At 43.6% G+C, this 23,075-nt stretch overlaps 1 protein-coding gene across 1 annotated transcript in view; it reads right to left on the reverse strand.

Moving 5' to 3' along the window:
- Positions 1 to 23,075, reverse strand: part of LOC137323447 (contactin-associated protein-like 5) — a 590,554-nt gene that overhangs the window by 374,742 nt on the left and 192,737 nt on the right. The window contains exons 6-7 of the mRNA XM_067986921.1: positions 21,395 to 21,579; positions 5,238 to 5,381 (exon numbers count right to left, since the gene is read on the reverse strand). Coding sequence (XP_067843022.1) covers positions 5,238 to 5,381; positions 21,395 to 21,579 — 329 coding nt within the window. The remainder of the gene's footprint in view (positions 1 to 5,237; positions 5,382 to 21,394; positions 21,580 to 23,075) is intronic.

Below are 23,075 nucleotides of genomic sequence, written 5' to 3' on the forward strand. Positions count from 1 at the left end.
CTGACTCCACATGCTCTGATCTTGGCCATGAGTCTACAATGCGGTACCTTATTGAAGACCTTTTGAAAATCCAAATATATTACATCTACTACATTACCCTTGTCGACTCTTTCTGTTACTTCTTCAAATAATTCACTAAGGTTGGTCAAGCATGACTTTCCTTTCTGAAATCCGTGCTGACTATTTTTTATTATATTTTTGTTCTCTAGATGTCTTTCTATTACATCTTTGAGTAAAAATTCCATTATCTTTTCTACCGCCGACATTAAGCTAAACTGGTCTATAGTTCCCTGGACTTGTTCTATCTCCCTTTTTAAATTTAGGAATAACATTAGCTGTCCGTCAATCCTCTGGTACTATTCCCTTTTCTAGTGAATTATATATATGTAATAGTGACTCTGCTATCTCCTCCCTAACTTCTGTTAATATCCGTGGATGCAATCCATCGGGACCAAGGATCTTATCTACTGTAAGTTTGTTTAATTTATCAAGTATCTCCTCCCTTTCTATCTTCAATGTTTTAATAACTTTTTTGATCTCTTCTTCTAATGTCCTGTCCACCTTGTTAGCCTCCCTGGTAAATATGGAAATAAAATAACTACTCAATATTTCTGCCATTTCGCTGTCGTTACCTGTGAGTTTATCTTGTGCATCCCTTAGTGGCCCGATCCCTATTCTGATTTTTTCTTTTGTTATTTATTTATCTGTAGAATACTTTACTATTTCTTTTTATATTCCTTGATAATTTAATCTTGTAATTCCTCTTTGCTTTGCTAATTGTTTTTTTGACTTTTTTCCTAACCTCTTCATATTCCCCTTTGTCATCCTCTCCTTTATTGTCTATGTGCTTAGTGTATGCTTTTTTCTTTAGTTTCAATTTTACCCTTATCTCTTTAGTCAACCATGGTGTTTCATTATTGGCTAGTTTATTCTTGCTTTTTAGATGAATATGCTTCTCCTGAACTTTATTGATCACCATTTTAATGCTGTTCTATCTCTTCGTCTGTCAATTTTTTTTTCCACTTTACCTTCCTTAGTTCCATTCTCATCCTCTCAAAATTAGTTTTTTTCCAATCTATTACTTTGGTCTTTGTCTTACTTATGTCTTTTTCAATCATTATTTTAAACCTTATTATCGATATTGACTAGATATTCCCCTACACTTACTTCTGTTATGTGTTCTGGCTCATTTCCCATTATTAGATCCAACAGTGATTCATCTCTTGTTAGGCTTCTCACATACTGGGTAAGAAAGGAGTCCTGCACAAACTCCATTCCTTTTTCTCCTTTCCCTACCACTTCTTGCCAGTTTATTTGGGGTTAGTTGAAATCTCCTATGATTTATTATTCAATGTTTTTTACTCATTTCATTGATTTGTCTATATATTTCATCCTCCACTTCCCTTCCACTTGTGGTCTGTAGAATATCCCTATTAACATGATCGACCCCTTCTTATCCTTTGTCCCTATCCATATGGATTCTGTTTCTATTTTAATGTTACTTATGTCCCTTTCTTCTATTGCCATTATTGTGTCTCTAATTAGTACAACTACGCCACCTCCCCCCCCACTTCTTCCTTCCCTATCCTTTCTAAAAATATCCTGCAATATTTAACTGCCAATCCTGTTCCTTATGTAACCATGTTTCAGTTATCCCTACCACTTCAGGTTCCTCGCTATGAATTATTGCCTTCAGTTCCCCTGTTTTGTTTCAGTTGCTGTGCACACTGCTGTACAGGTAATTTCATTTGTTTTTAGTAATTGTTCCCCCCCATTTGTTTTTAACAGTCATTTTGTAACTGTATTTGTTCCCTAACTGTTTATGTTACCCTATTCCTGAACTTGGTCTGACTTTTACTCTCATTTCCTATTTCATTTTTCTTCAGATTTATGTTAACTTCCCCATTTCTCTCCACATCATTACAAGTTTAAAGTCCTATTGACAGCCTTATTTATCCTTTCCACTGGTGCCATTCCAACTCAGGTTGAGCCCGTCCTGGGCATTTTTATATATTGATATTTGTGCCTTTCGTTACTATTTAATTGTAAATAAAGTTATTCATAGAATCATTGAGCACAGAAGGAGCACATTCGGCCCATCGTGCCTGTGCCGGCTCTTTGAAAGAGCTATCCAATTAGTCCCATTACCCTACCCTTTCCCCATGCCCCTGCAAATTTTTCCCTTTCAAATATCTATCCAATTCCCTTTTGAAAGTTATTATTGAATCTGCTTCCCTTTCGGACAGTGCAGTAGTTTCTTTGGACTGTAAACCTCTAGTTTATGTGTAGTACCTGCTATTTCAAAGAAAGGTTGGTAGAGTAACATTAAACTATGTTAAATACTTGAAGTGGGGCAATTCTGGAAAGTAGGGGATATAATTCACAACTTTCTGAATGTTCCTGATGGTTACAGTTACGAGGCATGGTCAGTGGAGAGGGAGTAAGGAGCACAAAGCAATTCTTGCAGGCGGCCCCCAAATCTCTTAAACTGGCTCTGCCAGTGCGAGCTGTCAACGGGGGTAATGGAATCAGGGGCTAAGGTGCAAGATTTGATCTGCTATTTGAGGGTTAAGATTCACTTCGCACCTTTACTGCCATCAGTTTCAGTCTGCTTGTGAGTTCCATTAGTTTTAGATAGGCTGCCAAATGGAATTTCTTGAGGTGCCATCTGTCTTAACAGATTGATGAGTGATATACTGAATGTGCCTTCCTTCAGTTGACTGCACAAAACCACTGCTCTTAGCAGTCTCAGGAGAGTCCATAATTCCTTCATCCATCCTTCCAAACAAAGAGTGATGTCTCGAAGCAGGAAGCCACGAAGGGAGAAAATAAAACTGGATACAAATAAATAAAAAGTTGGGCAAGTTTTAAAATAGCAATTGAATAATTTTAAATTAAATTTCTCTGTTTTTGAATAGAGCTTTGCCCCCTGATATCCATGAAAGTGACAGGATACATAAAGTGAATGGACACAGTTTTGATAATCAAATTAATTCAAACTTTGAACCAATGTTCATGCAGATTGGAAAGTAAAATAATTGGAAACCCTTTATGAACTCTCTGTTCCTCCAACTCTATCCCCTTGTGCATCCACCACTTCCTTTGCCCCACCATTGGTGGCCATGCCTTTAGTCGGCTAGACCCTACGCTCTGGAATTTCCTCCCCAAACCTCTTTGTCTCTCCACTTCTCTGTCCTCCGTTAAGACACTGCTTAAAACCTACCTCTTTGACCAAGCATTTGGTCACCTGTCTGCTTCTTTGACTTGACTGAAGGGCCGAATGGCCTACTCCTGCTCCTATTTTCTATGTTTCCATGTCAGTTTTTGTCTGATTACATTCCTGTGAAGCGCATTGGATCATTTTACTACGTTAAAGGCGCTATATAAATGCAAGTTATTGTAAAATAAGATGTAACATGAAGTAATTATTTTTGTTAAGTTTCTTTATATGACACATTTTGCCAGAAATTCAATCTCAACATTTCATGACCTACAAACCAATTAATTTTAGGATTCAGGAAATCGCTTTCATTTGGCTGAGGACTTTATTTTTCTCAGATCCTAAAATATATGTTTGCACTACTTTATGGTCTAATATAACTAGGAAAAAGAGCAATAGTACAATATCTAACCAGCTGGGTTTCTCCATTTTACTTTGCCTAAGTGGTCTGATGCTATTACAACACCAATAATTTGTTCGGTGCCCTGCAGATAAAGAATGGTTGACGGCTTAGTCATAGCTAAAGAATCACACCTATTTGACAGGGCAAGTGCACAATAAAATAAACTCATGTTCGATAGCATGGCGAATGCTAATGACTTGGTTCTTGAAAGTGGTATTTGATGTCAGCCGAAGTGATAAGGGAGAACCAAATTTTTAAGCAATCAATAGGAACTGAGAATGGTGACTCTGACGACTGTTGAGCATTATGAATGGCCTTTTCCCCACTGTGGCAGGTGATTCTTTCTAATACCATGACCTGTAAAGGACCCCACCCATTTTCCTCCATTTAAATTGATTCACAAATTAATTAAAAGGAGGAAAATCAGGTGGGTTCCTTATAGGCACGTGTTCCATCACAAAGACTGCCCACTTCCATCACAGTAACTGTGCCCGTTTCCCCTCCAGCCTCAGCTTATCTGCTGCTGAAACCCTCATCCAAGTTTTTGCCATCTCCAGACTCGTATATTCCAGTGCTGTGCTGGCCAGCCTCCCATCTTGAGCTCCAAGATGGAGCTCCATAAACTTGAGCTCATCCAAAACTCCGCTGCCCATATCCCAACTTGCACCAAGTCCCGTTCACCCATCACCCCTGTGCTCACTGACCTACATTGTCTCGCGCTCCACCAATGCCTCAATTTTAAAATTCTCATCCTCATGTTCAAATCCCTCCATGGCCTTGCCCCTCCGTATCTCTGTAACCTCCTCCAGGCATACAACCCTCTGATCTCTGCGCTCCTCCAATTCTGAACTCTTATGCAACCACCACTTCCTTTGACCTACGATTGGCGGCCGTGCCTTCAGGCTTCTAGGCCCTAGGCTCTAAAATTCCCATTCTGTACCTCTTCATCTCGCCACCTCTCTCCCCTCCTTTAAGATCCTCCTGAAAACTTAGCTTATTGACTAAGCTTTTAGTCACCCATCCTAGTATCTCTTTCTTTGGCTCGGTGTCAATTTTTGTCTGATTACGTTCCTGGAAATTATATGAATTTCCTACATTAAAGCCGCTACATAAATGCAAATTATTGTTGTTGTTGAAAAGAGAAAAGACGAGTTAGCATATCGGGTTGAAAACCTTCATCAGGACAATCCTTTTATAACTATTTTATATTCTACTGCCTTTTTCACTTGTTTCTTTTCCTCCATCGTTATTTAAGTTTTTTTATCCCCATGCCATTTGTAAAGAGCTGCTGACGTGTCACCTGATCATGATGCTTTCGATCAGGTATTCAGTGCCCAAGCTGTAGATTCCTCTTTAGCTCCCCAAGCATTTGTGTTTGATTAGTTGGCAGATTAAAGATGCATAAGACCGTAACTAGAAGCACAACCTTGTTAGATGTTGTTTTCCGTGATGATACATTTGACCAAATGGTTGCCTGCATTGTGGTTAAAGCCTTTCAGAACATTTGTTTTTCTCTAGGGCAGAATGTATCGGTCCCTTTAAAGGCTCTATTCAATCCCAAGGGCATACTCTTCCTCTGTTTTATCCTCAGAGTGAATATGTTGAAGATCTTACCATAATGTGTATCTGAGGTTTACGTCTCTTGGCCAGATCAATAATATTCACTCCATTGTAATAGAGATTTTCAATGCAGCCATGAAAGTTCTTCCTTAGAAAAGTCACTGCTTTGCCTGGAACTGGAATCCCTCCAAAGCTGAGCTTTGAAAGAAAAAAAAGGATAGATAAAGAAGAATGATTATTACAGCATTTCTTCACAAGATAAAAAGCAAAAACACACACAAAAAATATCGATCCTAGGTTATTGTGAGTTTGAACAATTCTACAGCTTTAATATAGCAATTCATCCCTCATAATCTTAAACTACTTCATCAATTTTCAATCGCACTGCAATAGTTGGCAGAGAAACAAATAAATGAAAATAAAACCTTTTGCTTACTAAGAAATAATTAATCTAGAACTCATTTGTGAATATTTTTTATTGAAGCGTCTGGAATATTTTGGTGTTAGTGTTGCAAACGTTTAAAATCAATGCACTGAGACTAGTTATCCACAAAGTAATCCACAATTGTTTAACCCTACAGTATCAGTAAAATATTTTAATATGTTGGGCTGTATTGTTCAGCCCATGAGATGCAATTCTTGCAGGACAATTAGTCCCTTCCTACCCAAATATGTGTGTAGCAAAACCTCTTGGGCCTGATTTTAGCAGGCCTGCGGGTTTCCAGCGGGTTGGGTTTCGGGTGCGTGGCCTCCGCCCAGTGAAATTAGTGGGTTGCCCGCGCGATCGTAGCAGGCAATGCACGAATTGGAATCACTTACCTGCTCCTCCGGGCTCCGCGCTGCTGGCCTGCGCGTCGGGCGGGCTGCGCATGCGCAGTACGATCTGTCAGCTGGAGGCTCTCTACTTAAAGGGGCAGTCCTCCACTGACAGATGCTGCAACCAATGGAACAAATTACAGCATGGAGCAGCCCAGGGGGAAGGCTGCTCCCAGTTTAATGATGCCTCACCCCAGGTATCATCAGATGGGGTGAGGAGGAGGGGGAGGACAGAGATCTTCCCCCCGGCGGGCGGGAGGAAGCGGCCTGCCTCTGCCACCAGGAAGGCCTGGCTCGAGGTGGTAGAGGAGGTCACCTGCACCACCAACATATCGCCCACCTGCAAACAGTGCAGGAGGCGCTCCAATGACCGCAGTAGGTCAGCCACAATGAGAACACGTAGTCTTTCCCCTACACTCCGTCTGCCACAACACTGCCCCCACCCCACATCTCGTTCGGCACCGCCAACACTACTCTGTCACATCACCCCTCATACCCACTCAAACCCCATCCTCATCTTACCTGCACCTACTCACCTCGCCAGTACTCACCCGCCACTAACACGCAACCCAATACTCATACAATCTCATGTCTCTATCCCATACTCACCCTCTCGTGCATCTCTCTCACGGCCAGCCTCACTCAACCTGCCACCACCTGTGCTGCAGCCACAGGGCATGCATCGCATATGTGCAGTAGGCAGCGTACGGCAAACGTGTCGTGAGCATGAAGGGGATGCACAAGGGTGTCTGAGGGTTTGCCATGGGTGTTACCTATATTGAATTTCAGAGCAACAAACATCACACATTATATTGGCACCACCATTGCCATGTCTCCGCGAATCCTGTCTGTTGTGTCCAATAATGCCCGCTCCTGGGTATCACTATGAGGACCCACCACTGATGCCACCCATTGTGTTACTGCAGAGTAGGTGCAGGTGTATTTGCAGGGCTCTTCCGCGCAGACGACTGAGAGACATCGGCGGTGTACCCGGCTGCACCCTGGAAGGATGCGGAGGAGAAGTTGTGGAGGGCAGTGGTGACTTTGGCAGCGACAGGTAAGCAGATGGTGCTGGGGCCAGCCAGGAGCAGCTCGGCATGAAAGAGCCTGCAGATCTCCACGACTACATGTCGAGTGAATCTGCGCCTCCCTGTGCACTGCTGCTCGGAGAGGTCCGGGGAGCTGCGCCTCGGTCTGTGGACCCTGTGGCGAGGGTAGTGCCCTCTGCGATGCGTCTCTCTCTGCGGTAGCCCTCCCTCCTGCTGTACAGGTGGAAGTGTCACAGCACTCTGTTGTGGAGCTCCACGTGTCAGAGGTGGATGGCGTGGACTGCGAGGCTGCTGGGGCTGGTCATGCTGTTCGTCCTCCGAGGATGTCAACGCACCACCCATCTGGCAGGTGTTGGTCTGAGGGGTTGTGCAGGGTAGGTAGGTGGTTCCTCGCACTGGGGCTGCGGTTTCACGTCGGTCTGTCCTCTGGCTTGGCGGGGGGTGGTAGAGGGCAAGGGTTGCCCTACGTGACGCGGTGGCCTCCTGCGTGGGTGAGGGCTCTCCCACCCGCTGTGGAGTGCACCTTGGCAGCTGCCACAGGCTGCTGGCTGGAACACGACCGGTTGAAGGGAGACTGTTTCCCCCAGTGTGTGAAACTCACTGCCTTGAAGCTAAAATCCCACACTTCCTCTTTTGACAGCTGCTTCAGCTCATTTAATGACCTCAACAAGCAAGGTAAGTACTCTCAAGTGGAACCCCACTGGCTTTAATTGCCTGCGGGATTCCCATCAGCGGGGCCTGCGCACGCAGCCCCGCACGTCAGCGCGGCACCCAGAAGTGGCCGGGATCTCGGCGCGATCCGGTCACGTGACTGGATATCGGGATTTTCGGGGCCCCCCCGCTGGAAACCCGCAGGAAACCCGACGCTAAAATCGAGCCCCTTAAAACCAATTGTGATAATCTCAGCCTGGGTGGTGGTTTTAATGCTACAACTGGCCTTGATGCCCTGGGGTAGACAGGAGAAAGTCCCGGTATCTGTTCTTCATTATAATCTAATTACCTTTGGTGGAAAGTATATGACGCAGATGTCTGTTAAGAATAGGATTCAGCTTAGCTGTGATGTTCTCCACAGCCAATATCCCACCAGCAATCATTGTTTATTCTCCTACATGAAGATTGACCACTTTTTTATTGGTTCATGGGATGTGGGCGTCGCTGGCGAGGCCAGCATTTATTGCCCATCCATAATTGCCCTTGAGAAGGTGGTGGTGAGCCGCCTTCTTGAACCGCTGCAGTCAATGTGATGAAGGTTCCCCCACAGTGCTGTTATGAAGGGAGTTCCAGGATTTTGACCCAGCGACAATGAAGGAACGGCGATATATTTCCAAGTCGGGATGGTGTGTGACGTGGAGGGGAACGTGTTGGTGGTGTTGTTCCCATGTGCCTGCTGCTCTTGTCCTTTTAGGTGGTAAAGGTCGCGGGTTTGGGAGGTGGTGTCGAAGAAGCCTTGGCAAGTTGCTGCAGTGCATCCTGTGGATGGTACACACTGCAGCCACAGTGCACCAGTGGTGAAGGGAGTGAATGTTTAGGGTGGTGGATGGGGTGCCAATCAAGCGGGCTGCTTTGTCCTGGATGGTGGCAAGCTTCTTGAGTGTTGTTGGAGCTGCACTCATCCAGGCAAGTGGAGAGTATTCCATCACACTCCTGACTTGTGCCTTGTAGGTGGTGGAAAGGCTTTGGGGAGTCAAGAGGTGAGTCACTCACCATAGAATACCCAGCCTCTAACCTGCTCTTGTAGCCACAGTATTTCTGTGGCTGGTCCAGTTAAGTTTCTGGTAAATGGTGACTCCCAGAATGCTGATGGTAGGGGATTCGGTGATGGTAATGCCGTTGAATGTCAAGGGGAGGTGGTTAGACTCTCTCTGGTTGGAGATGGTCATTGCCTCGCACTAGTCTGGCGCGAATGTTACTTGCCACTTATCAGCCCAAGCCTGGATGTTGTCCAGGTCTTGCTGCACGTGGGCTCGGACTGCTTCATTATCTGAGGGGTTGCGAATGGAACTGAACACTTGCAATCATCAGCGAGCATCCCCATTTCTGACCTTATGATGGAGGGAAGGTCATTGATGAAGCAGTTGAAGATGGTTGGGCCTAGGACACTGCCCTGAGGAACTCCTGCAGCAATGCCCTGGGGCTGAGATGATTGGCCTACAACAACCACTACCATCTTCCTTTTTGCTAGGTATGACTCCAGCCACTGGAGAGTTTGGATGAGGCACCAGCAGGCATCTGACATCCATTGAACCATATCCTAGATGGCAGTCTAAGGCATGGGCCATAGGCTGAATCCACTTTGCAGGCTCCTTTTACGCAACTTTCTGTCAGTTCACCCCAAACATGGCCAGGGGAGGAAATTCCCAGGCCAGGAATTTCCTCATCCCTGATGTACCGACTGCTCAGATATATCAGGCTCAACCAGGACTACCGGGCTTTAGTCAAGTATAAGTGGGTCCCACCTGAGGGTCCAGGCCTGGGTCCTGGCCTAGAACCTCATCAAAAGTGCCAGCTCATAAAGGTGGCAGATGGCACTTCAAAAAATTACTGTAGTGCTGGTGGTGCCGGCAGGTCTACAAGTGGCTGCCCGGTTCTCCATTTCTCCTTTTGGTGGGTACTCAAAATGTGCCCATAATGGCACAGGCACCCATCGGGACTATTAAAAATAGGGCATCTCCCTTGAACCCGGATACTCCCGTAGCATCAAGTATAGCAACAAAAACTTACATTTACATAGTGCCTTCAATATAGAAAAATGCCCCAAGTTGTTTTACAGAGAGGTAATGTAGAATAAAAGGAAGAACAAGCAGAGATGGCAAGACAGGAAGCTGAAAGATCTGGCCAGGCTAAGAGACCATTCCATTTCCCAACAGCATGAGCAGCGGATTGCCATCCTATTGGGCCTGCATTCTGTTCGGAGTTAATGCAGGAGCAAAAGCCATTTGCAGGTCTCCTTTGAGTCTGCCTTGAGCAGCCTGCAATAGCTGTCAGAGAATATGTATCAGTGCAATTCTGACTTCACTGCAGTGCTGCAGGCGATACATTGACATGCAGAGGATCATGAAGCAAGTGGCATCTCAGCAGCCCTCTGTCCCAAAGCAGTAAAGGATAAAGACACAGAAAAGAGTTCTGTCATGGATGCTGTGGCTGGTACCATTGAATTCTTGGGCACTCAGTTACAGGAGGTTGTCACGTTGAGTGTCGTACACTGGTTGATTGTTTGGAAAGAGCAGTGACACAGGACTTGACAACCAGAGACACACTACAAACTGTCTACATGCAGATCACAGGGGCATCCAACTGGGAGACCTAGCACGGAGGCCATGGCTGAAGAAGGGTCAGAGGTGGTGGTGTCCCCTCAAGGAGTTGGCACAAATTCTTGCGCCAGTCAGGCTTCTCACCAGAGTGTTTGCTTTTATAGCAAATCACAGCTGGACAGTGTCAAGGGGCATCCACCATGGAAAGTATTACACTTTACTCCACTTTGCCCACTTGCACATCAGCTCTCTCCATCTGGGCCTTCTCCTTCCTCTCCTCTCTCTGGGGACTGCAGTTCTCTGTTCCCCTGCTGCATAGCCACTGCTTTACTTTTGGTTAAATCGTAAAGAGTGCAGCGCACAGTGATGATCACGCTCGCCTTGGCTGGACCGTACAGCTTAAGCTGTCCAAACAAAGGAAGCTTTGCCTGACCATGCCTGTGGTGAGCTCTCTAGTAATTCTGGTGGTGGCATTGGCTTCATTGTATTGGCAAGCTGCTTCTCTGTGGAGATTCCTAATGTGTGTCATCAGTCAGGACCACAAAAGGCAGCTTTGGTCCCCCAAAAGTAATGGGGCCTCCAGGGGAAAGGGGCATTGACGTGCCAGATGATGCTTGTGTGGTCAGCAGTTTCCTGCACATGTATTGAATAGAATGCCTTTCTGTTCATATAAATACTGCAGTTCACATGTGATGGCATTCTTGGAAACTCTTCTCCTCTGAAAAAATGTACTCTGCCCTCTCCAGTTTTATGGATCCTTTTCTAGGAACATAGGAACATAGGAACAGGAGTAGGCCATTCAGCCCCTCGTGCCTGCTCCGCCATTTGATAAGATCATGGCTGATATGTGATCTAACTCCATATACCTGCCTTTGGCCCATATCCCTTAATACCTTTGGTTGCCAAAAAGCTATCTATCTCACATTTAAATTTAGCAATTGAGCTAGTATCAATTGCTATTTGCGGAAGAGAGTTCCAAACTTCTACCACCCTTTGTGTGTAGAAATGTTTTCTAATCTCGTTCCTGAAAGGTCTGGCTCTAATTTTTAGACTGTGCCCCCTACTCCTAAAATCCCCAACCAGCGGAAATAGTTTCTCTCTATCCACCCTATCCGTTCCCCTTAATATCTTATAAACTTCAATCAGATCACCCCTTAACCTTCTAAACTCTAGAGAATACAACCCCAATTTGTGTAATCTCTCCTCGTAACTTAACCCTTGAAGTCCGGGTATCATTCTAGTAAACCTACGCTGCACTCCCTCCAAGGCCAATATGTCCTTCCGAAGGTGCGGTGCCCAGAACTGCTCACAGTACTCCAGGTGCGGTATAACCAGGGTTTTGTATAGCTGCAGCATAACTTCTGCCCCCTTGTACTCTCGTCCTCTCGATACAAAGGCCAGCATTCCATTTGCCTTCTTGATTATTTTCTGCACCTGTTCATGACACTTCAATGATCTATGTACCTGAACCCCTAAGTCCCTTTAGACAGCCACAGTTTTTAACTTTTTACCATTTAGAAAGTACCTTGTTCTATCCTTTTTTGATCCAAAGTGGATCCAGAATACAGCACACAAGGGAAAGTTATCAAAGAATTTCCCTTGCCTTGAATCTGTGAACAGCAGACTAGCTGATTTAGCTGATGTCCCTAGAGGCAGCCTAGAAGGATCCAATAGCATATAAAATTGAACTCTGAAGAATACGAGTCAAAAGGGTCAGGAATGTTCCCTCCCGCCTCATTAACATTCTGGCGCTGGGCCTTTCCCTATTGCAGGAGTGAGCCCTGCTCTATCCATTTAAAATAACGCTGGAAATCCCGGGGCAGCATAATGGGGTTAGAGACCTGACCTTACCCGAAGTCACATTTGATGCAGCATCTATTTTACATCATTTAAATATTGAAATGAGGTCTGCACCTGCCAACAGTGAGGCCTCATTTTTTGGCCCCAAATTTTCCATAAGAAAATAAGACACATGGACACTGAGTCGGACAAAGTTGCATGGCCAATTTTCTAACCCGCGTCCACATCAGTGAGGCTTTGCGCTACAGGCCGAGCGTCAAAAACTCAGACCTAGTGTGTAAAAAGTTGAAAAACGTTCTTGCCTTCCCCAGCACTGACATTTTTTGTTCTCCTCTGTTGATTCTTTTTGTTCAAATTCAAAAAGTCCATTTATGATCTGGAAGATCCATGTTTTCTATATTAAACTGTATCTCAGATTCATTACAGTGCTAATATATCGTTTAATATACAATTCACAAATTAAAAATGATTATCCAGCCTCATGCATGCTGTTCCCAGCTTTACATGTGCTATACTTAACCAGACTCATTTCTGTAGCCCTTCTTCCTTTGATGGCTGTGATCTCAACTACATACCAAAGTCTAACTCAATGTTTTTGTTCATTTATCTGTGCAAACAATACCGTCAAAGGCATTTCAAATGATACTGGAACAAGAATATTCAGAAACTAGATGATTGAACACAGAAGTACTTGAGGGGAAATACTGTTAGTGGAAAGTATTTTCTTCTTTAAGTATTTGTTTTGAATGGGACTCCAATATTTGAATAATAATCATTGGCTGACAGTCTTGTTGTCACAGTCTGGCAAACTTACATAAAATGTTGACAAGTTAGGTTTTATGGAAAAGCAATCATCCAAAGGCTATTTTTCTACAGTATGATTCCATTAAAAAGAAATGCAGGAGTCAATAGTTTATGTTATTTATACTTTCCCATAGTACTACTGACGACATTATCTTCACAGTGCAAGAAGAATATAAGGACTGCCACCTCAATAAAGATAATGGGAGTAATTTTAAACCCCAAGAAAGGGTGGGTTGGGGGCAGGTGGGTGGTTAAAGTAACAGCTTTTCGGAGTGGGATCGCATCCCAGCTCCAATGCGCCCACTTCCTGGTTTAACCCCGGCATATTTGGATGCACGCCCGGAAGTCTTGCCGCCACTTAAAGCTGGCAGGCCGATATTTAAATGAGCAATGTACCTCTTTGCGATAGTTGAGGCAGTTAATTTTTTGTGCATTAGAAATGTCAAACAAATTTAACCTTACCTGTTCGGGTTTCCCTGGCTTCTGATTCATATCAGGTGAAAGCAGGCAGGAAGGGCCAGTTCTATGAGGTGACTGCCTTTATTGCACTGTTTGCGGGCCCAGGGGAGAAACAGGCCCAACAAACTCACCTGGCGTGATCGGACCCCAGCAGCCGCACCCCTCCCCCCATCGACTGTGGCCCCCCCCCCACTGATGCTGGACCCCCCCAGCGATGCTAGACACCCCTTCCCCCTGATGCTGGACAACCCCGATCTTCTCCACGGCCCACCCGATGTCGTCCATGTCCCTCCACATCCCCTCACCTCTCCGTTTTTTTCCAGTGCCCACCATCTCTCTCTCCCTTCCTCCCCCTTCTCTGACTCGCAGCTTCCGACAAGAGGCCAGCCTGTCAATCTGGCTACCTGGCGTGTGAAAATCCCGGAAGCACAATTACTTACCTTCAGTTGAGTTGCGATCGCAGATTGCGACGCACTCATTTGGCTTCCGGGTTGCCCACACGAATATCCACAGACGCGCTAGGTTCCCAGCTCCCAGCTAAGGTCATGTCGAATAAGTCACAATGAGCCTAGTTACTGAGTTTGGGTTTTTGATATTACAATGTAATTATGATACTGATTTAGCATCAACGTGGATTGGTTTAAGAGGCCTACTGAAGTGAAAGCAACTCTGTAACTCAGAATTTAATTCAGCAGCCTGACTCAATGAATTCACTAAAGGAACGAGGTGCAAGACTTCCATAAGGAGGCAGTCTTCATATCGGACCATAGGATAACACTAGCCGTATTGGGAAAGCCAATTTTAATAAGTTCCCAGGGAGGATGAACTGCCATTCAGGTACAGGTGCCTAACGTATTGTATATTTCTTCCTTAGTTTGTTTAGGAACATAGAAATGTACAGGACCAGAAAAGACCAATTTGGTCCATCTGGCCAGCTCCAGAATTGAAACCAAGCACACAATTCATTACATATATCCCTCAGTTGATTTTATTGCCAGCTGCCTGTCTAACTCTGACTGAAAACAATCAATGTTATCAGCCATGATTGCCTCCCTGGGCAGTCAATATCAAATGTTCAGCAACCGCTGCCTTTCATCTCTTTGCGGTTCAATTTCCTCTGGTAAGCACACTGCTTAAAGCATTCACATCAAATTCCTTTGTATGCTATTTCAACACAGTTCTTAATCCATTCACAGTGGGTTAATGGTGTGTTGAAATAATGCATTTTACGCAAACATGTTAAGCAGCATGCTACTAAGAAAAATTAAATCCCTTTCTGTTTGTGTATTTTGCCTGGAATTAGAGGCGAGATGAGGAGTCATTTTTTTTTAACGCAGCGAGTTGTTATGATCTGGAATGCACTACCTGAAAGGGTGGCGGAAGCAGATTTAGTAATAACTTTCAAAAGGGAATTGGATAAATATTTGAAGGGGGTAGTTGGACAATAGGGAATAATTGTTGAGGATGGATTATTTGAAGAAAGGGCAGAAGATGCCAGTTTTTAAGGATGGGGAAAGAATTCCAAAGGAAAAATAGCCCTTGACTTTGTCAGTGAACACAGGGTCACATAAAGATCCTTTTGTAGTCAGGAGTTTGGCTGAGAGGGAATTGGCAGAGCAAAAGGTGGGTCTCAGGAGGAAATGAGTTTGATAAGGGCTAAGGAGAAATGGGAGCAAAGATACAGAGCGATATATGGTTGGAGCAGCTTTACGGAGAGGTCTATGGAGGTGGAGGGGTGATGGCAGAGGGCGATGGGTGGGGGGAAGAAAGCTGAGGAAGAGGATGGGAAGGTTAAGGCAGCTGAGCTGATATTTTAATACCAGCTTTTGATCTCTACCACTTTGCTGGCCATTTACTTACTCCCATTACTCTATTTATGAGCTCTTCTTTTTTCAAACAAAATGGTAAGATCAACAGCGGGAGCCTCACTGATCAATGTAAATCAGGGTCCTATCACCTACATGGGACCCCAGAGGCAATTTACTCCCCGCCTGAGTGGGACACCCACCCACCCACCCACCCCGGGAATCCAGTGAGACCCGCTAAGGTAAGTAAACAAACAACTTTCCTTAGTGGAGCCTGGAGGAGATGAAGAACTCCTCCAGGCCCCACGAGAAAAATCCAGGCCTCTGCTGCACCAAACTCCCCGCTACCCACTTCTCCAGCTGGCACCGCGCGGAAGTTGACCAAATTTCTGCCACACCAAATCAGCGAGCTGCAGTGGGACACTCGAGTGGCACCCGCAGCTCACCAGCAAAATTTAAACAAGGCCCAAACCTGAAAATGGTTCTGGCCTCCCGACTACGGCCTTGGGCAGGCTCCACAGGTGCACCGGCAATACTGTGCCCCTTTTAGACCTGCCTGTATTCCTTTCAATAGTGCTGTCTGAAGTCTTGACCTCTGGCAATTGTATATACATAGGGCAGTGCCCACAAACCATTGCTTTCTTCTCACTTTAAAAATCTGTGTGCAACTGGGACCCTGATCTAAATAGATTGTAAACTTCTCAGATAACGTTAAATATCTTTAAAACAACTGAAACAATTTTTAATTCCTCCTCTTTAAATCTGTAATGCTCCCACTAAATTGAACTGCTCGGGGTAGAAATTTGTCTTAGGCCAATAGTGAATTGGCTGCCCATTTTGTACTCCGCCGATTTGTTTTCCACTGTGGTCAGTATAAAACGGGCTGGCAATTAGCTGTGGCATATTTTGCACTACCACTCAAGACAAATTTTTAATTCCTCCTCTTTAAATCTGTAATGAGCCATCTCTGCCCCTGCTGCCTGAAATTAAACCAATGTAGCTGTTACTCTCTATTTACTCAGTTATTATTGCATGCTTGGATATCTTGCACCCACTTCCAGCAGAACTCTTGTGTCTCGCACAAGAACTTTTGTTTTCACCTACATTAAGACCAAGTCCCATAGAGTTAAGATCCAACACAATGTTACATTGCAGCATTAAATCTCTCTGAAGCAAAGAGTGACTTTTATTTTCATCTAATATTCATTTGGCGTTAATGAAACTACAGATATTCTGTTCTTTATTATACTGCACTTGTGGAACATTAAGTTGAGACAAGAAGTGAATTACTCATGATTGACTTGGATTTGAACTGATAAACACAGCTTTCTCATCTTCCCTGATGCTGCATGAGTAAACGTGGTAGTGCATCTAGAAACGAGCAGTGCAATTCTGAACCATGTGGACCAGGTAGATTCTAGATTTGATCCATGGTCTGTACTGAGTTAGGTAATCTCAGCTGGGCTAATGATGAGGGCCACAGCATTCTACAGCCAAAAAGGGGAGGGGGGGAAGCACAGTCAGGGTACCAACACCAGCTGATGTTCCAATGACCCCATCCTGAATTAATGGCTTTATGGGTGCTGGAGGACAGGATCAGGCTCAGCTGAGATAGATACCGGAGTCAAGTACCCTTGTGCTACTCACGATCTGCATTCACAAATGAATAATCAAATTGGCATGCGTAAAATCATAGAATCATAGAAATTTACAGCACAGAAGGAGACCATTCGGCCCAACATGCCGGCCGAAATAGAGCTATAATGCCTAATTCCACTTTCCAGCACTTGGTCCGTAGCCCTGTAGGTTACGGCACTTCAGGTGCATATCCAAGTACTTTTTAAATGTGATGAGGATTTCTGTCTCTACCACCCTTTCAGGCAGCGAGTTCCAGACCCCTACCACCCACTGGGTGAAAAATATCTCTTCAGCTCCCCTCTAATCCTTCTACCAATTACTTTAAATTTTTGCCTCCTGGTTATTTGGTTATTGACCTTTCTGCTAAGGGAAATAGGTCATTCCTATCTACTCTATCTAAGCCCCTCATAATTTTATACACCTTAATGAAATCTCCCCTCAGCCTCCTTTGTTCCAAAAAAACCCAGCCTATCCAATCTTTCCTCATAGCTAAAATTCTCCAGTCCTGGCAACATCCTCGTAAATCTCCTCCGTACGCTCTCTAGTGCAATCACATCTTTCCTGTAATGTGGTGACCAGAACTGTACGCAGTACTCAAGCTGTGGCCTAACTAGTATTCTACTAACTAGTAGAACCATAGTCCAGTTTAAGCCTCTATGTGAAGGATAGGAAGGAGAAAATTGGGGGGAAAAACGTAAACGCCTGGAATCTCATTCTATGTTTTGTTCATGATCTTTGAGAATTGTGATGAAGGTTAATCATAGAATAGAATTATAGAAAGGTTACAGCACGATTCGGCCCATCGAGTCCACACCAGCTCTATGCAAGAGCAATCCAGCTAGTCCCACTCCCCCGCCCTATCCCCGTAGCCCTGCAAATTTTTTCCTTTCAAGTACTTATCCAGTTCCTTTTTGAAGGCCATGATTGAATCTGCCTCCACCACCCCCTGACAGTGCATTCCAGATCCTAACCACTCGCTGTGTAAAGAAGTTTTTCCTCATGTCACCTTTGGTTCTTTTGCGAATCACCTTAAATCTATGTCCTCTGGTTCTTGATCCTTCCACCAATGGGAACAGGTCTCTCCATCTACTCTGTCTAGACCCTTCATGATTTTGAATACCTCTATCAAATCTCCTCGCAACCTTCTCTGTTCCAAGGAGAACAATCCCAGCTTCTCCAGTCTATCCATGTAACTAAAGTCCCTCATCCCTGGAATCATTCCAGTAAATCTCTTCTGCACCCTCTCTAAGGCCTTCATATCTTTTCTGAAGTACGGTGCCCAGAACTGGACACAATACTCCAGTTGTGGCCGAACCAGTGTTTTATAAAGGTTCATCAAGACTTCCGTACTTTTGTACTCTATGCCTCTATTTATGAAGCCCAGGATCCCGTATGCTTTTTTAACCGCTTTCTCAACCAACCCTGCCACCTTCAACGATTTGTGCACATGTACCCCTTGATTTCTCTGTTCCTGTACCCCTTTCAGAGTTGTGCCCTCTAGTTTATATTGCCTCTCCTCATTCTTCCTACCAAAATTTATCACTTCGCATTTTTCTGTGTTAAATTTCATCTGCCACGTGTCTGCCTATGCTACCAGTCTGTCTATATCCTCTTGAAGTCTATCACCATCCTCCTCACTGTTTACTACCCTTCCAAGTTTTGTGTCATCTGCAAATTTTGAAATTTTGCCTGTACACCCAAGTCCAAGTCATTAATATATATCAAGAAAAGCAGTGGTCCCAGCACTGACCCCTGGGGAACACCACTGTACACCTCCCTCCAATGCTGTATCCATGTTGCTACTGCCCCCTTTATTCCATGGGTCGCAATCTTGATGATAAGCCTACCATGCGGCACTTTATCAAACGCCTTTTGAAAGTCCATATGCACCACATCAACTGCATTGCCCTCATCAACCTTCTCTGATACCTCATCAAAAAACTCTTATCAGCTTAGTTAAACACAATTTGCCTTTAACAAATCCATGCTGGCTTTCCCTAATCAATCCTCCCTTGTCCAAATGACTGTTAATTCTGTCCCGGATTATCGTTTCTAAAAGTTTCCCCAACATTGAGGTTAAACTGACAGGCCTATAGTTGCTGGGTTTATCCTTACACTCTCTTTTGTTGTGAGGATAGGGTGCAGTGGCCTCAGGAATTGCAATCGTGGCATTGGAGCAAGCCCTGGATTGAGAGATGCTTTAGTAGGTCCTATCATTCAACCAGGTACGATTTGTTATGTTCCCAGTTATACCAAACAAATGTGACAGTTATCGATAAGGAAATTTTAAGTAGTTTTGTTGTGCCTCCTGACTGGTAAAAGTTATTGTCAATTGTGTATGAGCGATTATACTTAAAAAGTGGAAGCGTTATTGAAGAAGTAATTGTAATATCCAATCCTATTTTGTACAATTCCAAGAGTTATTTTACTACAAGTTTGACAATGGGACCTGCTGATGGAGATAGACGCAGATGACAGATGTCCTGAGTTATGTTGCCAGGCCCACGTGACTCTCTGACGAGGGAAATAGAAATTCTCTGTCTACCATTGTTGAAATGCCAACTGAATTTTAATGGTAGCAGAAGGTCAACTGTCCCATTAGCTTTCTGTTAATGTTAAAAAGATTCAAAATGAAGTTCAAAAAGAACTTTTTAATTTAAGTTGACAGTGTCAGCTGTGGCTCGGTGGGTAGCACTCTCGCCTCTGAATCTAGAAGATTGTGGGTTCACGTCCCACTCCAGGGACTTGAGCACAAAATCCAGGCTGATACTCCAGTGCTGCACTGTTGGAGGTGCTGTCTTTCAGATTAGATGTTAAAAACGAGGCTCTATCTGCCCTCTTGGGTGGATATAAAAGATTCCATGGCACTATTTCAAAGATGAGCAGAAGGATTCTCCCCAGTGTCCTACCCAACATTTATCCCTCCACTAAAACAGATGTCCTGGTCATTGCTGTCTGTGGGAGCTTGCTGTGCACAAATTGGCTGCCATGTTTCCTACATTACAACAGTGACCACACTGCAAAAAAGTACTTCACTGGCTGTAAAGCACTTTGGGCTGTCCTGGGGTTCAAAACCCCTTTAACAAAAGACATTTGAAGGAAAGGGTTAACTGTACACCTTTTAAACAAAGACATTTGAAAACCCGCAAACACAGTAATGTGGTAAACTCTGTTCTCGCAAATCCTGTTTTTCTCTCAATGATGCTGATGGCATTGGAGAAGTGTGAGTTTCGGGATCAAAGTCATCGTACTGCGGATAGATATCTAGATTATTAAATAAATAAGCTAGATGGATAGTATTGATCTTAAAGCGTTGTCAGGCTTTCAAAACACATAGACTTTTGGAAGCACAAGCTTTTCAACACAGCAGGGGGTAATGTAAGAAAAGGCAACAAGGACATACATCAAAGGCTTCGGATCAGGAAAGCAATGATAGGTGTGAAAAAAAGCATGGGCCTCTCATTCCTATCTGGTAATCTGTTCAAAAGAACTGGGATTCGTAAAACATCAAATAGTATTGCATTCAGCATATGGTCAAATGGTATAAAGAAAGGATTTGAAGCCAATGAAGCAATCAAAATTGGAGACATAAGGACCATTAAGAATGTCTGTGCATGGAAATGTAAGGGGCTAGCTCTACATGAAAGGCCATAAACAGTGACAGTAGAGGGACCTTTTACGTTCCATGGTTCGAGCACATGGCCTTTTCCACATCAAATGGTCTCCAGTCACATGATCAAAGCCTAAACTGTCAATCATTGAAGTATGTTAATGATTGAGGCATAGCAACAGGGAGAGATTGGACAAAAAGAATGACCCTCCCCAATCCTACATACTATTGGTGAAAAAACAATATAAAAAGACTTTGAGAGAAGAACAGTCTCTTCTTCACCATTCGGCAGTCACAGGGAATGCACACTGCAGTTGAACATCACGCTAGAAGAAGAGGACCTCGAGTTCTAAAGAGCTGATCAACCTTCCAGGCCGATGAGCAAAAGCCTTGGTTTAATGGTCGTATACGTATTAATGATTTGCCTGGTGTGTGTATGAATTGTTAATGTTATTACATAATAACGTTGTGAATTATTAAGTGTATAGCGGGATTTTATAAAGGAGAGTGATTTGTATGGTTTGATTTTGCTTCATGAATGCTCGTATGAATGATAACATCATTAAATAATTAATTTTGATTAACAAAACTATTGTGAGTGAGGGTGACTTTCTTCGCTTGACTATTCGTCCAGTGTCCAAGAATCACACAAAATAAGGAATTCCCTACTGTGAGGTCATGAAAGGCGCTATATAAATGCAATTCTTTCTTTTACAAAGTTTTACTGTAACTGATGCAATATCGATGGGGCATGAGGCGTGTAGGTGACATCACACGCTTCAATACATTAGATTCAGCTCACTTCATTCTTTGGTTATGCTAAGCAGTGTAAGCTGATTTAAAATTAAAACCACTTGACATCCATCAAACTGTAGTACAAGTGATCCGCAATTGAATTAACAACAGAAATTGTAACATAATTGTTTAAACATTTCCTTTCAATGTTTGATTAGGCTTCTTCTTTCAGTACATGTCTCACCTCATAATCAATATCCAGATAGTCAAACTCTCCTCTAGTTCGAAAGTGCTGTGTGTGCTTATCCACAGTGAAATTCACTTGCTTGTTGTAGCGTTCGATTGTAACGGAGTGCCAGTGCTGATCATCCAGCAGACTCCCCAATGAGACTGAGGTGTGACCATTGATGGAATGCAACTTTGTGTCACCTGAAATATAGAATGTCCACTGTACAGTTACATTTTCCCAAATCAATGAAACATCCAACAACCACCTCCTTTGAAAGGAATGCATGAAGGTATTGCCTAAGAAATGGAAATCCAGCTAAGCTATTTAATAAAGATGAAAAAAAATATGGATACTGAAACTGTGAGATCAGTAGAGAATACTGTTTTGAAAAATTTCGAATGGTGGGTATCCACCTGAAACATTGAATTTTGCAGCATAGAAGGTCATTCATAGAATCATAGAATCTTACAGCACAGTAGGAGGCCATTCTTTCCATCGTGCCTGAGCCGGCTCTTTGAAAGAATTATTCAATTAGTCCCACTCCCCCGCTCTTTCCCATGGCCCTTATATTGTTACCTTTTCAAATTTATATCAAATTCCCTTTTGAAAGTTACTATCGATTCTGCTTCCACCACCTTTTCAGGCAGTGCATTCCAGATCATAACAACTCACTGCATTAAAAAAAATTCTCCTCATTTCCCCTCTGGTGCTTTTGCCAATTATCTTTTATCTATGTCCTCTGGCTATGGACCCTCTTGTTAGTGAAAACAGTTTCTACATATTTACTCTATCAAAACCCCTCCTGATTTTGAACACCTCTATTAAATCTCCCCTTAACCTTTTCCACTCGAAGAAGAACAACTCCAGCTTCTCCAGTCTCTCCACATAACTGAAGTCTCTCATGCCTGGTATCATTCTGTTAAATCTCCTCTGCACCCTCTCCAAGGCCTTGACATCTTTCCTAAAATGTGGTGCCCAGAATTGGACACAATACTCCAGCTAAAGCTAAAGCAGTGATTTGTGAAGGTTTAGCTTTTGTACTCTATGCTTCTATTTATATATGATGTGGAGATGCCGGTGATGGACTGGGGTTGACAATTGTAAACAATTTTACAACACCAAGTTATAGTCCAGCAATTTTATTTTAAATTCACTATTTATATAGCAAAGAATCCCATATGATTTTTAAAAATCTTTGTCAACTTGTCCCGACACCTTCAAGGATTTGTGTATGTGAACCCCCAGGTTTCTCCATTCCTGCACCCCCTTTAAAAATGTACCATTTGGTTTATTTTGCCTCTCCTCATTCGTCCTCACAAAATGCATGTTGTAACTTCTATGATGCATCACTTCACACTTCTCTGCAGTAAATTTCATCTGCCATGTGCCTGTCCATTCTCTCCATTGTGTCTGTGACAGTTATCTGTTTTGTCTCTTTCTCTTGCCCTTTCCCAATACTGTCTTATATCCACATCCCTTTTTAAAGCCATTATGGGTTCCGCTTCCAACACGGTAGGAGCATTTCATGACCTTACAGCCGTCTGTGTAAAAAAAAGATTCTCCCAATCTTTTCCTTCACTGTTTTGGTAATGATCTTTAAATTAATGACCTCTACCAAACAGTGGACATAGGATAGATGGGGACAAACTATCAAAAGCCACATAATTTTGAACTTGAATCTATTTTTCTCTTTCAG

This window comes from Heptranchias perlo, chromosome 7 (genome assembly GCF_035084215.1).
Source record: "Heptranchias perlo isolate sHepPer1 chromosome 7, sHepPer1.hap1, whole genome shotgun sequence".
In the NCBI taxonomy this organism is placed as follows: domain Eukaryota; kingdom Metazoa; phylum Chordata; class Chondrichthyes; order Hexanchiformes; family Hexanchidae; genus Heptranchias; species Heptranchias perlo.